The sequence below is a fragment of the Leuciscus leuciscus genome (genome assembly GCF_965113295.1).
Source record: "Leuciscus leuciscus genome assembly, chromosome: 23".
Classification (NCBI taxonomy): Eukaryota; Metazoa; Chordata; class Actinopteri; order Cypriniformes; family Leuciscidae; genus Leuciscus; species Leuciscus leuciscus.
The window spans coordinates 14,494,417-14,508,624 of NC_138747.1; the positions used below are offsets into that span (position 1 = coordinate 14,494,417).

Genomic DNA, 14,208 nt, shown 5'->3' on the forward strand with positions numbered 1-14,208 from the left:
GCACATTTGTCAAATGAACTGATTTGTAATAATATATATTAATACCCTTCTGACCACAAGCACTATTTTAGTTGCTCACTCTCATTCCAGTGACTTTATTTTAACTCTTAGAATATGATAACATGTTTCCTCTGAAATAGGCACAGTCTTTAAGGGGGGTGTTTGTTTCTTTTAAGCACTTTAATGACAGTCAAAACACTTCTGGGCAATAACATCATGCTGCGGCAGACAACGCATGACCTATCTCACAAGTGGCTCACAAATCAGCAAACCATACTATAATCTGACGCTTAACAAAATTACAGTGATTTATAAGGCTTAAATACAGGTGGTGAGATGTTCAAACCTGTAGAAATGTTGAGGGTGTTGAGTTAATAAGTTGCCTGATTATTTCAGGGTTGTGCTCTCTTTTCAGGCTTGATACAAAGATCTTATGTTTGCTCTCCATCCCTCATTGTCCAGCCATTGAGGGTCTGTGGAATGTCAATAATGATTTTGGAATCTGCACTTTAACATGCTTAAAAAAAAGAAGAAGAGAAAAAAAAAAGAAACAGGGAAGTGGATTCATTTAATTCCCGGAATCTTTTCTTTTACTTTATGATACATTTTCTTCTATATGTAAGGATTGGGACACAATCAAAACATAACCATCAAACACAAAGTTTACTTCCATGGAATAAAAGTTGCTGTCTTAAATTTTTAAGTTCAATCAACTTGGATATTTAAGTAATTTCAACTTAAATCACATTGAACTGACTGTGTTGAATTGTTGAATCTTGTATAATTTTGACAAACTTATTTTGATGAGTTAAAGCAATATAAAACCTATAACTTATTGATCATATAATTTTTTACAGTGTATTGCTCTGTAAAACCACACCAAAACATGTTTTATATTAATAAAGCCAATCTTGCTTTCCTGACATTCCCTGAATAGCAGCCTTGCCTAAATGTTGACTAACAAAATTGCATGGAAGTGATCTCGCTAAATATATATGAATATGTCATACATATCTAAACCTCATGCTTTTTTTTTTTGTTGAATCATGAACAGTTGACGTTCATGCTGTTATGACAAGACGACTGTGAAGTCCCCTTGATGGAGTAAGTGTAGTTTATCAGGGGCCTTGGTTTACAGTCATTTTTACTTGACACTATGTGACTAAATTAGCCCAGTTCTTCCTATGTAAAAATGAGAAAACAATCTGTACTGTATAATATTCTACATATACTATATATTTACACACTCAAGAATATTTAACTCTTCCAAACAACTTTATTAATAAATCCTGATAAAATGTAAAATACTGATTTAAAGTTCAATATTTCCGTCAGACGAGATTATAATCAGTAATGTGTGCTGAACTGTGATGAACACACCACGTGTGGTGTTTTGTCATGTTAAAAGGAAGTGGGGAGGGGTGTATGTCAACCATATAAGACTACCATGTAGGTACAGCTTTTCCTCAAGTTCACTCGGACAGGTGTATCTATCACTTTAGCTGCCGCTCTTGAGACTGATGAAGAATGAGGAAATACGACTTGAACAACATTACAGGAGTGCTTTTCAAAAACTCAGTTGCAGTCGAGAAGGTATACATTTATTGGAATGTTTTGATAATAATGATAGCAAATGTGAAAATTGTAAAGCAAGACCAACTGAAGATCAACTTTTGTGATGTGATTTGTTATAAATTTAAGGTTTTTTTTTTTGTTTGTTTTTTGCAGGATAAAGATGGGTCTAACAACCCAGATCCTCATGTTGGGCATGAAGATGAGAACACTGAAAGGGGTAACTGGAGTAGCAAGCGAGAGTACATGCTCTCTATGATCGGCTATGCAGTTGGTCTTGGAAATGTGTGGAGATTTCCCTATTTGGCTTACAAACATGGGGGAGGTAAGTAACTTTAGAAAAGATTTTCCACAATCAGTGCATGATAAATGAAACTAGATGAGTAAAGTTCATAAACAAACTTTGAAGTTGGCTTGAGAAAGCTAGACCAGACAATTTAAAGTAGTTTTAACAGCTTTAAGTTTGAAGGTTTGAAGTTTACAGGTTTTAGGTTTTAAATAGTTTTATGTTTTAATTTAGTTAGTTTAAAAGATAGATTTTTCAATAGATAGATAGACACAAATGTCTCTTATATTTCTCTCTGTTTTTGAATACTGCATCTCCTTTACATTTCTAGGGGCTTTCCTCATCCCCTACACTATCATGTTAGCTGTTGCTGGCCTTCCCTTGTTCTTTATGGAGAGCTCTTTTGGACAATTCTGCAGCCAAGGCCCAATCAATGTGTGGAAAGCTGTGCCCATTCTGCAAGGTAACATATGAGCACTTAAAGTGCCCCTATTAAGCTACTTTAAAGGTTCCTGATTTTGTTTTGGAGGTCTCCTACAACAGGTTTACATGCATCAAAGGTAAAAAAACACTTACATTTTCTCATTATATACATTGCACATCACCACATTTTTCAGTGATTCTCAAACGACTTGTCAGTCTCTCCAAATCCCTCCTTTCCGAGAGCCTATTCTGCTCTGATTGGCCAGATGGCCCAGTCTGTTGTGATTGGTCTGCCGCGTACAGCACGTGTCCAAAACAAAACACACATTACCATACTGTAACTGAACTTTAGCTCCGGAGGCTTCCTCAATCCTTAGCGATTGTATACACTGTAAAGACAGTAACGATAGCGTCGATTTTACCATACAGTATCAATCTGAGCGTGAGTCCGATGTGAAACATTGGAAGAACTAGTTATTCAACTCAAACCTCCATCGCAAGGACGACTTGAGCAGGACATTTCTCAGTGATTCGCCGTTTTAGGTACAGATGTTGCAACTGTAATTCCTCAACATCAGCATTGACGTTACTAACGTAAATGATTAATGTAACATTAAAGTTTGTAAAACAAATCTTGCTCCATCCTTTATCTTTACTCAAAGTAATAAGAACAACAGACAATCTGCATTAAAAGACACCATTTTAGGTAATAGTGGCCCACAGCTGCTTCGCAGAACTATTTCAGTAAGACAGTAAAATGTGAGTTAGCCGGTTAGCCGAAGACCTACACAATATAAAACACAAAACTACAGTCAATAATTAAAAGGGGTGGAACGGTTCATGAAAAAATCTCGTTCAGTTCACTTATCACGGTTCAAGACACGGGGTGTATTGTTCGGGTCTGCGCAGCGTAACGTTTTTTTTTTTATCATTTGGCATGTAGGCGAATGTTAGGAGTGTCCGACAGTATCGTTTTCGGTCTAATGTGTGGGATCATTTTGGATTTAGTGCTACATATGATGACAACGACGGTAAGAAAGTGGTGGATAAAACCGTGACAGTTTGCAAGCACTGTGCAAAGACGTGTTGTTTATGCTAATGGAAACACTTCCACATTACCAAGTGAGAGAATTTTCTCTACAGCAGGGGATATTGTCTCTGCAAGCTGGTCTCGTCTCTCAGCAGAAATCGTGGACATACTAATCTTCTTGCAAAAGATGAATGTAGAATTAACAGAGCAATGTTGTTTTGAAACAGTGCAGTGTGTGTTAGTTTTATTTATGAAGTATTTCATATTTAAGGGCAGCTAATTTGTTATTTAATTTATTTAAATTACATAACACAGTGACACATTGACTTGTGATACAAAATCCATAATATTTATTTGTTTGGTTTTCTTTCAAATACTGCACTTTCATTTCAAGTGGTTGAGTTTATTTTAAAGAAAATAAATGATTATGCTGGTTGATCTTATGTTTATTTTTATGTTGGTGGCCTTTGCCTAAATGTCACCATAAAAATCTACAGCCTTAAGTTATTTTTCTTCATTTAAAGATTAATTTTTTGTAAGAGCCACCACAAAGTTAACACTGTAATAAATGTAGGCACTGACAGTGACAAGAAAGCCTATTCTTCCAATTCTTTTTGTTCTCAGCTACAATTTGTTTAAGGCCAACAGTTGAAAACGTTTTTACAAAGAAATGAAAAGCCTGTTGAAATGAACAACATCTCCCTTCTTGCTGTATCAGAATCTCACAGATTTAATTTATATTATCAATAATGTATCTATTCGTAAGATCAAAACTGTGACCACAGAGCCATGATACAAACCGAACAGAGGATTTTGTTAACCGCTCCACCCCTAATAATTAATCATACTTACAGGTTGTGATTCTGAGGAGCAAGATGGTCCAAATTAAACTGGGTACTGACTAGAGGTGTGCTACCCGACCCGAGCCCAACGGGTCCCAAAAAACTCAGGGTCAGGTTCGGGTTAATATTTAATGAATGAGCCTTGGGTTCGGGTCGGTTTCGAGCTTTAAATGTAACCGTAATGGTCGGGTCAGATCGAGTCGGGTTAAATGATTTTGGTTACGGACCGGGTTCGGGCTTCAGTTTAAAGCCCGTGCAGACCTCTAGTACTGACCCATCTTTCAAGAACAAGCATTTTGCGAATCTTGCGTTGAAGGGGCGGGTCAAGTTGTATAATAGGGGCACTTAAATACCATCATCATTTACTCACGCCAGATTTAACATTGGTAGATCTAGAAGCTGGAGAGGTGGTTTCTTAGATATGCACCAAAGATTTAGGTGGACTTTTACCATTATTTTGAGGTCCATTAATCTGGTAAATACCTCAGGGCTAATTTGTACATGCATTAAACCAACCTTGAGACATACTAAGGACAAATACTCTGCTGACACAGTTAAAATGAAGATTGCATACTTACATATACCCTCAGGACTTTTACATGAATATTTAAGGAGGTTTGCAGACACTTAAAAAGCCAACAGGTGCAAATCAAGTTCATGCTTATTCAAATGTGTCATTTTATACCTTAAACGTATCTTTTCATGTGATCTTTTGTAGGTGTCGGCATCACAATGATGCTGGTTAGCACTTTTGTGGCAATCTACTATAATGTGATCATTGCATACAGTATCTACTACCTGTTTGCATCTTTTCAATATCCTCTCCCCTGGAGTGTCAAGAACTGCAGCTCAACAGGTTTGTCATACTGCTTCTCCTCTAAAGAGACCAATGTTGCTGTGTCAGACATACCATGACTTTCTGCTTAGATAATGAAAGTATTTGGATTTTTCCAGATGAACTGGCTTTTTAAGGGATTTTCGCACTTAACCCTGTGACAAATTTCTCTGATGGGAACTTCCCTACTGCTCTGTGCTTAAAGATAAGAGTTTATAACCATAACTAGTTTAGATCTAACTACCATAGCATGCATAACACTAGCATGTTCAAAGTATTTATTTATCAGTACTGTACAATCAAATAATAGTGCAGTAAATTGTTGTTTATACCTTATGTTGTATTTCAGCTGCCTACAACGTTTCTGCTGCAGCACTGAATGTGACTGCTGAGAATCAAACCTGCCAGGATGACTTCTCAGCAGGCCAGAGCCTCAGCGAGAAATACTGGGAGTAAGTTGACATTTGTTTTTATACAATACCTGCTTGTCAGTGAAACCAGAGCTTGTTGGCACGGTTTTCATTTCTTCCCACGTTCTTCATGGATAAAATACAGACATGTTTAATATCTCAAAATAGATACTACATTTGTGACTGACCCTGTTTTGGGTTTTGGGTTGTGTCAGTTTGGTTGGCACAGCACTAAAGACTTGCGGTGTGTAGTTTCTCCTGTTCTGAAGTATTTCCTGTGCAAACAGGAAGTTTAGGTGGTTTATTGTGCCTTTTGATGTTTACAAGGCAGTAAGATGCGGAAGCCACAAACACAAAAGTGTAAGTGTAAAACGTGTCAAATGTTTGGCACCCAACACATTTATCTGATTTTAGAATCATTTATAATATTTTAAGAATTGTATAATGTTAATGGTAACGGTAACTATACAATACTGTTCAAAAGTTAAAGATAGTAATACTTTCATTCAGCAAGGACAAGTGACAGTAAATACATTTATAATTTTACGAAAGATTTGATACATTTATTTTCTTTAAAGAAGCCTGAAAAAGATATACCATTGTTTCCACAAAAACTGTTTTGATAACATTGATAATAATAAAAAGAAATGTTTCCTGTGCACCAAATCAGAATGATTTCTGAAGGATCATGTGATCACTGGAGTAACAGCTGCTGAAAACTTTTTTGAAATATATTTCACAATACTACTGTTTTTATTTCCCTATTTTTTTTTTTTTAATGATCTAAACCTCAGCATGTTTTAATCATTAGTCTTGATTGATAGAGTCAATGGGTACATGTCACGAGGGCAAACTTGCAGATGTTACATGTTTGATACTCTGTTATAACCTAGAAATGAACCCTGTTCCAAACAACCATGATCCCTGAGTATAACACACATTCATGCGTGCGTTCATTCATTCATTCATGCGTTGTATGCAACTGGTATTCTCTGCATTCTTTTTTGTTATGTTTGTGTGTTTTCCTTTCTTGTCTCTGCATTTAACTTTTTATTTGTCCTCAGTGAGGTGGCTCTTCAGCGCACTAGCAGTATGAATGAGACGGGGCCAGTGGTGTGGCATCTGGCCCTCTGCCTGCTGCTCTCCTGGATACTAGTCGGAGCAGCTCTCTTCAAAGGCATCAAGTCTTCTGGGAAGGTTAGTGTTAACTAGTTAAGGTTAGTGTTTCAGTCACCCCAGAAACATTAAGTTGTATCTGTACAATAAATTGTATTAAGACGGCAAGAGCATTTTGGATTCAATTGAACATAAATGGTATGTTTCAGGTGGTGTATTTCACAGCTACTTTCCCTTACCTCGTCCTTTTAATCTTGTTAATTCGTGGTGCAACTCTGGAGGGAGCGAAAGACGGCATCGAGTTCTACATCGGTTCAAATTCCAACCTCACCAAACTGGCTGATGCTGAGGTGTGTAAAGATCGAAACACAATGGTCTAACCGCACCGGAATACACATACTGTAAATCGTAGAGTTAACATAGGCTGTTTTTTTCGTAGGTTTGGAAGGATGCAGCTACTCAGATCTTCTTTTCTCTCTCCATTGCTTGGGGTGGTTTGATGGCTCTGTCCTCTTACAATAAGTTTTACAACAACTGCTACCAAGACTCCATTATTGTGTGTGTTACAAACTGTGGCACCAGCATCTTTGCTGGTTTCGCCATCTTTTCTATCCTTGGGCACATGGCGCATGTCTATCAGAAACCAGTGTCAGAAGTTGCAAATGCAGGTAAGATCAGAAATGTAAATGCAGTGTTGTTTTTCATTTTAAGTCAAAAACAAGTAATCAAAAGTGTGTATTTGCAGAACAATTTTTAATACAGAGCAAATAATACAATTAGTAATTTGTCATGAAAGTAATAGTTTAACCAAAAAATAAATAAATAACAGTATACACTCTTAAAAATGAAAAAAGTTCTTTAGCTTATAAAATGTTCTTCACACTAAGAAAAAAATGGTTCTTTTAAGAACTGTTGACTGAAAGGTATAGTATTCGCCACGGAATAAAAAAATACAAAATGTAATTGCGACTTTTTCTCTCACGATTCTGACTTTTTTTCTCACAATTGCAAGCGTACATCTTGCAATTCTGACTTTTTTCAGAATTGCGAGTTATAAAGTTATAATTGCAAGACATAAACTTCAATTACCTTTTTTAAATTTTTTTATTCAGTGGTGGAAACAAGCTAGAAGGTTCTTTATCATCTTTGGATGAACAATTAAAACAGTTTTAGCAAGAAGCTAAGTTGCAATTTGTGTTTTAGGTTTTGGATTGGCCTTCATTGCGTACCCTGATGCCCTCTCTAAGCTGCCCATATCACCCCTGTGGTCAATCTTGTTCTTCGTCATGCTTATTACCCTTGGCTTGGACTCCCAGTTTGCAGGAATAGGTAAAGAATAGATTTATAATAAATCTTTTTTTTTTTTTTTTTTAATCAGTACTCAAATATTTGATTAGAATCGTGATCTGTCTACAGAGGTTATCACCACTTGCTTTCAAGATGCCTATCCCAAAGTTCTGAAGTCCAAACGGGGACTTGTTACGACAACGGTCTGCATTGTTCTCTTTCTGCTTGGCTTGCCGTGCGTCACTGGGGTAGGCAAACTGTTCTGAACAGCACTGATTAGGTTGAAGGTTCAGAGAGTCTTTCCAACTCACCATGAAAAAATGAACCCAATTGTACTTTTAAAATCTATGTTTTGAAAGGCAGGAATATACTGGGTGAATTTAATTGACACATTTTGTGCTGGATGGATTCTCCTGGTTGCTGGATTACTGGAGGTCATGGGTTTATCCATCCTTTACGGTAAGTATATCAGTAATATGTTATATTATTCTTCAATTATTGTTCTGCCCTTTTCTAAAATTCATGAGGTACATTTTCAGGTGGTAATCGTTTCATCAAGGACATTGAGATGATGATTGGGGCCAAGAGCTCCCTCTTCTGGATATGGTGGAGAGCTTGCTGGTTCTTTATCACCCCAGTGGTTCTTTCTGTATGTACATGATTTTTAAACACATTATATATACACACACAGATCTATATATAAATTGTAATCAATAATGATGTGAAATAACGTTTTATTGTTTTTAATGCAGATTATTCTTGTATGGTCCTTGTATACTTTTACGTCCCCCACATATGGCTCAGTTGCATACCCAGATTGGGGCATTTCCCTGGGCTGGAGTATGACTGCATTTTGCCTCATTTGGATCCCTATTCTTGCAATCTGGAATGTGTACAAAGCTAGTGGAGGCCCCTGGCAGGTAAAGCAGAATGTTCACATTTTTATCTGTTGGCATTAAGATATTAACATGCATAGTATATCAGTGGTGCATTGTATTCTTTAGTCATGCACTATTCATTTTGATCTCTTGTATTTTGTCGTACAGCGTATCAAAGCAGCCTGTTCTCCCAGAGAGGACTGGGGTCCTTACTTGGAGTGTCACAGAGGAGAACGTTACGGTACGAGAGGCGTGGCTGATGCAAATATATTTGTAATCTCAAATAAATTCACTACTAGGTTGTAAAAAATGTTTAACATAATCATAACAGTATGTAGCACTATTCTCCGTAGTTTATAACTAGTAAGTAAGATAACTTAACATGTTAATGTATATACTTTGAATCCCTTTGTATGACTTAATTGCATTCTAGTTAAATTTTTGGTGGATTTTATTTTTAATGAGAAGTTTTTTCTTTTATGAGAAGTTTGTTTGTTTACATTTATCTTTTTAGGTGCTCTTAATGGAATTTGTAACATTTATGTTTTTAATGTCCAAATTGAAATGTAATATTCATATTTAATGAATATCAATACTATAACTATCATATAAATACTAATCAATATGGGTATAATTACCAGACAATCTGGAAGATCTTGCATCTTATATTGCAAACATTTTTATCACAAAAAGGGGAGCAAGAAAACATTTAGGTACATATGATTCATATTGTTAATCAATGGTGTAACGTATTTGAGTAAATGTAATGTAATTGCCATCTACAGGTCATTGAAGGTACTATATCTTGTGCTTTTTGGCCTTACTCACCCAAACTTGTCAACAAGGCTACTTTATGTGAATGCAAGTGCATTAGCAGGATGTTGTAAATCGCATGTTCCTTATATGAGATGAAGGCACGACTGCAGCCGGGGATGAGGCTGAAACCAGTCCAGAGTAGGCTTTGACTATTTAATTTTTCTTAACATTATTTTATTTATCCGTTATATCGAAAAGACCTTTTTGAAGTTATTGGTTTAACTTTTCTTTTTGATATTGGTTTGCTTATGCCCTTTTTGAGCACTTGAGCTTAACTGAGACTTGAGTGCTTACGTTTAAAAGGCTGTTGTGTCGACCTTGATTTATTTAAATAAGTTCAGTTTTATTTCAATTTTAGAAATAAACATGTAATTGCTCTCCTCACAAATCTACTGTGTCTTGTTTTTCATTGGCATGTCTCTTGGGTGTTGAGGACTAATGCATCTTTGAGCCTTCATTCAGTACGGGTAAAATACTTAAAGGGTTAGTTCACATAAAATTCTGTCAGTAATTACTCACCCTAATGTTGTTCCAACCCCGTAAGACTTTCGTTCATCTTCGGAACACAAATTAAGATATTTTTGATGAAATCTGAGAGCTGGCTCACTCCTGCATAGGCTGCATGGTAATGGATATCTGCCAGCCCAGAAAAGTTAGTAAAGACATCGTTAAAGCCACAATATGTAACTTTTTTGCTTTAAAAATAGCAAAAATCACTATATCTATGTTATATATATTTTTTAGTTGTGTACTTACATTATCCCGACTGTTTCCAACAACTTTCAAACCTGGAGAAATTTGTAATTTAATTCGAGAAACGTCCCGTTTCTTTATTTCCGTTTTGTCGCCGTCAATGGCGTCATATCCGCGTTGTCCCTGGTTTCCGCTCGTACTGCCATGGCAACCAGAGCTATGAACCAGAGCCCTCTGATAGTAACCAAAGCGACTGACGGTAGTTCGCAATGTCTATTTGCACGCTGTTGTTGTTTCGTTCAAACATTATGGACCATGGCAAGCAGACTTTGGATACAAAAGGAGAACTAAAACGAGAATTAATATCAGCGCGGTGTTTTCGAGATGCCTAGAGCTCCCATAGACAGTATATAAACGAGAGCTCCACGTCCGAGACTTCGACCGCTTCTACATGTACTTTATTAAATTTATGAGGACATTTACATAAACCTAATCAATGTTATATAGCTCAACATGATGAAATGTTAGAATATGATCTGTATGTTATTCTAATGTTGATCTAGCTTACTGCTAGTCTCATACAGACAAACTAACATATACATTTCAACACATTCAAATGCAGTTTAGTGTGATAGTGTAATGTTAGACCAAGTGAAACAACGCTGCGTTACCTCACAAGTTTAATTTGTCTAATAAACTGACCTGTGACTGTGAGTAGTAATTCTGCACTCGCGTGTAACGTTAGTTCGGTAGAATGAAATGTCCATATTCCTTATGCGGGACTCGTGTGGAGCTGATAGCTGTCTCTTAGTAATCCCGAACTGCTTCATATCACAGTCATGATAAAAGCATCGATGTATTCAGTCATCCATAAACATTATTAGATCCATAGATTAGATCGGTCGGCTTGACGTTGACTACAAGATCCATAATTCTTAGCAAATGTTGCGTCATCAAACTACGCCTTTGTTATTGTAAATAGGTTAGCGACCCCTAGTGGCAAAAAATTCCATACTGTACGTTTAAAGCTACACTGTGTGATATTTTTGTCACAGTGTCTGGTTTGCGTATTCCTGGTGTCCACTAGAGGTCCTCCTCCCCCACAGGTGTCAGTCACTATTGGACTACAATCCCCATCACCCTTGTCGGACTCATTATTCATTATCAGACTCAGCTGTTCCCACTCACCTTGTTAGTGTCTGTCTATTTATACCCTGTCTGTTTTATCACTTGTTCTGGAATCCTTGTATTTTGTCACCCGCTTCCCAGAGTCTGTCTTGGTTTGGTTAAGTGTTTATTTCTTGTTTTTGGACTGCTTACATGGATCTTGACCTTTTGCCTGTTCCTGGATATATGATTACGGATTACCCAATAAAACTGCACTTGGACTATCACCCTTTCGTGTGCGTGTCGTGACAATTTTCCCCCATCTAGCAGGGAAATTGTATATGACTACCCAGTGAATATTAGTTTCTGTTCCTTTCAATTCTGAGGGCGTTTTAACTCCTACGGTGGCCGTATTATTCCAAGATTAACATGGCTTCCAGTTCGACTTCGTCCATGAGTGTTCCTAGTTAAAACTATTCATCACCTGTGATCCGTCGCAGCACAGATTTATGTTACAAGGTAAACAATACTTTTTCACCATTGACGCGAGGAAAAGTAACGCAAGTTATACTAGAGGTCGTTCTGGCGTTATGCACAACCATGCTATGGTTAGACAAGCAACTATAAAACTTTGAATTTACACAAATAGGCTGAATTACCTGTCGAGAAGAAAGCAGGCAACTTCGGTGTCCGTTTTAAAATCTTTGCTCCTCATGAGCTTTTTCCATCTGGGAAAAGTTACTCCAATATTGACTTTGGTTTTGCTGATTTGCCTGTCGCGTTGACGTTTTAATTCTCTCTTTCGCTTCCTTGGCGACTCTGCTACATGTCCTCGAAAATAGGCGTGATCCTCCATCTTCAGCAATCTTTCAAATCTGCCGGCAGTCGCGAGTAATCTCCCCCTCGCATTCGTCACGGAGTCACTGAGTGTAAAACGCGAAAGGCGAAGCTTGAATTTCCAGGTATGTCCCTCTTTGGCTAATGTATTTTCAAGATGGAGGCACAACATGGCTGCCGCCATTCGAGCGACTCGCTCGTATGTATTATAAATGGCAGATTTTACGCTTACGAGAATACTTTATTAGTTGGTGGAAGTAATTACACATGAATGAGCACATATACTTTTGATAGAACAAAGTGTTTTTTGCTAAGCATCATTTAAAAAAGTTACACAGTGTAGCTTTAAGTTCATCACGCGACGAGAATACTTTTTGTGCGCAACCTTTTTCTCGTTGGTTTCTCACGATTCGGACATCCAGGAAATGCACACTTTAGAACCATTTTAAACACTACATCAAGACCCATCTGTGTCATCATCTCAGTTCTCTCTTGAACTCACATCAGAGACCCACACGGAAGAAAATGAATAGTTGAATAAAGTCGTTATTTATACAGTATATAAAACGTATATATATAGTTTTTTGCGTACAAAAAGTATTCTCGTTGCGTGATAAACTTAAGGTTGAGTCACTGTCGTCACTTGGACTATTTTAACGATGTCTTTACTAACTATGGGCTGGCAAGTTTCAATTACCTTGCAGCCTATGAAGGAGTGAGCCAGCTCTCAGATTTCATCCAAAAATATCTTACTTTGTGTTCCGAAGATGAACGAAAGTCTTACGGGGTTGGAACAACATGAGGATGAGTAATTACTGACAGAATTTTCATTTTTGGGTGAACTAACCCTTTAAGTACTTTTTACTTAAAAAAAGTACTTTTTACTTGCACCTGCCCACACTGCCAAACGAACCAAAACCTGGTTCAATGACCATGGTATTACTGTGTAATTACTGTGTGATTTCATGTAATATTCAAATTTTCTGGGATTTTGATTTCGTGGGTTTCATAAGCTGTAAACCATAATCATCAAAATTATAACAAATAAAGGCTTGAAATATCTCACTTTGCATGTAATGAGTCTATATAATATATTAGTTTCACCTGTTAAGTTGAAAACTTTTTGATGATATTCTAATTTTATGACCAGCACCTGTATGTATATATATATATTCTTTTTTTTGATGATATTCTAATTTTATGACCAGCACCTGTATATATATATATATATATATATATATATATATATATATATATATATATATATTCTTTTTTTTTTTTTAAGGAAATGTTACCATATGTGAAATCTAGAACAATAATTGTTTGTTGATACTACACAGGTTTTGCATTTTGCTTGTTCTTTCCAGAGTTTTATATATATATATTAAGGGTCTATTTTTCCAGACCATCATCAAGGTCCACTGTCCATCCCATGGAACCTCCAAAGTTACTTTTTTTTTCAGCCAATGAATCTATAAAGTTTCCAGTAAAACAGATTTACCTCTATGTGCAAGATTTAAGGAAAGAGCCTAACCTCACGTACCTACTTCTATGTTTGTACACAGCAAGTACCAACAGCAGGAAAACTGATGACTACAGTACCTCTGAAAGCAGCATTTACTGACATTTTATTAGCTAAAGGAAAGTATATAATGGAAACTATTAGAGTGATGGTAAAATAATGCTTTACGTGCCCTGGAAGGTCTTGATGTTGTCAAACCCAAACACTGGCTGTTGTTTGCACAGGGACAGGGAACCATCTGTGGAGAATCCCATGCCTGAGTTGCTCCGATTGTCAGGAAGCAACAGATATGAAGTAGCCTGACCTAAAGTACATTGCCATAAAAACATTTTTCATTTATTTTTAATTTGTTGCATAAGACGACAACCAGAGAACGAAATTGTCATTTGTTTTCTAGTCAACTCATAGTATAAAGTACAATATAATCAATCAAATGCCAGAAGGGTCTTCAGATGGCTTTTTATGTTAAAAAAATCATATATGTAAAGAGTACAAAAGATAGAGTATGAAAACAAATTGTTCAACATTGAGCCCTTCCTTGTAGGGTACATAAA

General features: G+C 36.6%; 1 protein-coding gene and 1 long non-coding RNA gene across 2 annotated transcripts; one reads left to right on the plus strand and one right to left on the minus strand.

The window, feature by feature from the left end:
* Positions 1-1,435: 1,435 nt before the first annotated feature.
* Positions 1,436-9,883, plus strand: slc6a14 (solute carrier family 6 member 14). Its single transcript, XM_082156133.1, has 14 exons — positions 1,436-1,593; positions 1,729-1,897; positions 2,190-2,321; positions 4,872-5,009; positions 5,338-5,440; positions 6,463-6,595; positions 6,724-6,864; positions 6,954-7,182; positions 7,718-7,843; positions 7,931-8,049; positions 8,161-8,260; positions 8,341-8,450; positions 8,554-8,721; positions 8,848-9,883. Exons 1-14 carry the CDS (start codon positions 1,528-1,530, stop codon positions 8,983-8,985), a joined length of 1,872 nt encoding a protein of 623 aa, XP_082012259.1. The 5' UTR covers positions 1,436-1,527; the 3' UTR covers positions 8,986-9,883.
* On the minus strand, positions 9,736-13,236 carry LOC309488118. Its single transcript, XR_014202023.1, has 2 exons — positions 11,606-13,236; positions 9,736-10,182 (listed from the first exon to the last, which is right to left on the minus strand). It is a non-coding gene; the product is annotated as an uncharacterized lncRNA (long non-coding RNA).
* Positions 13,237-14,208: the final 972 nt, after the last annotated feature.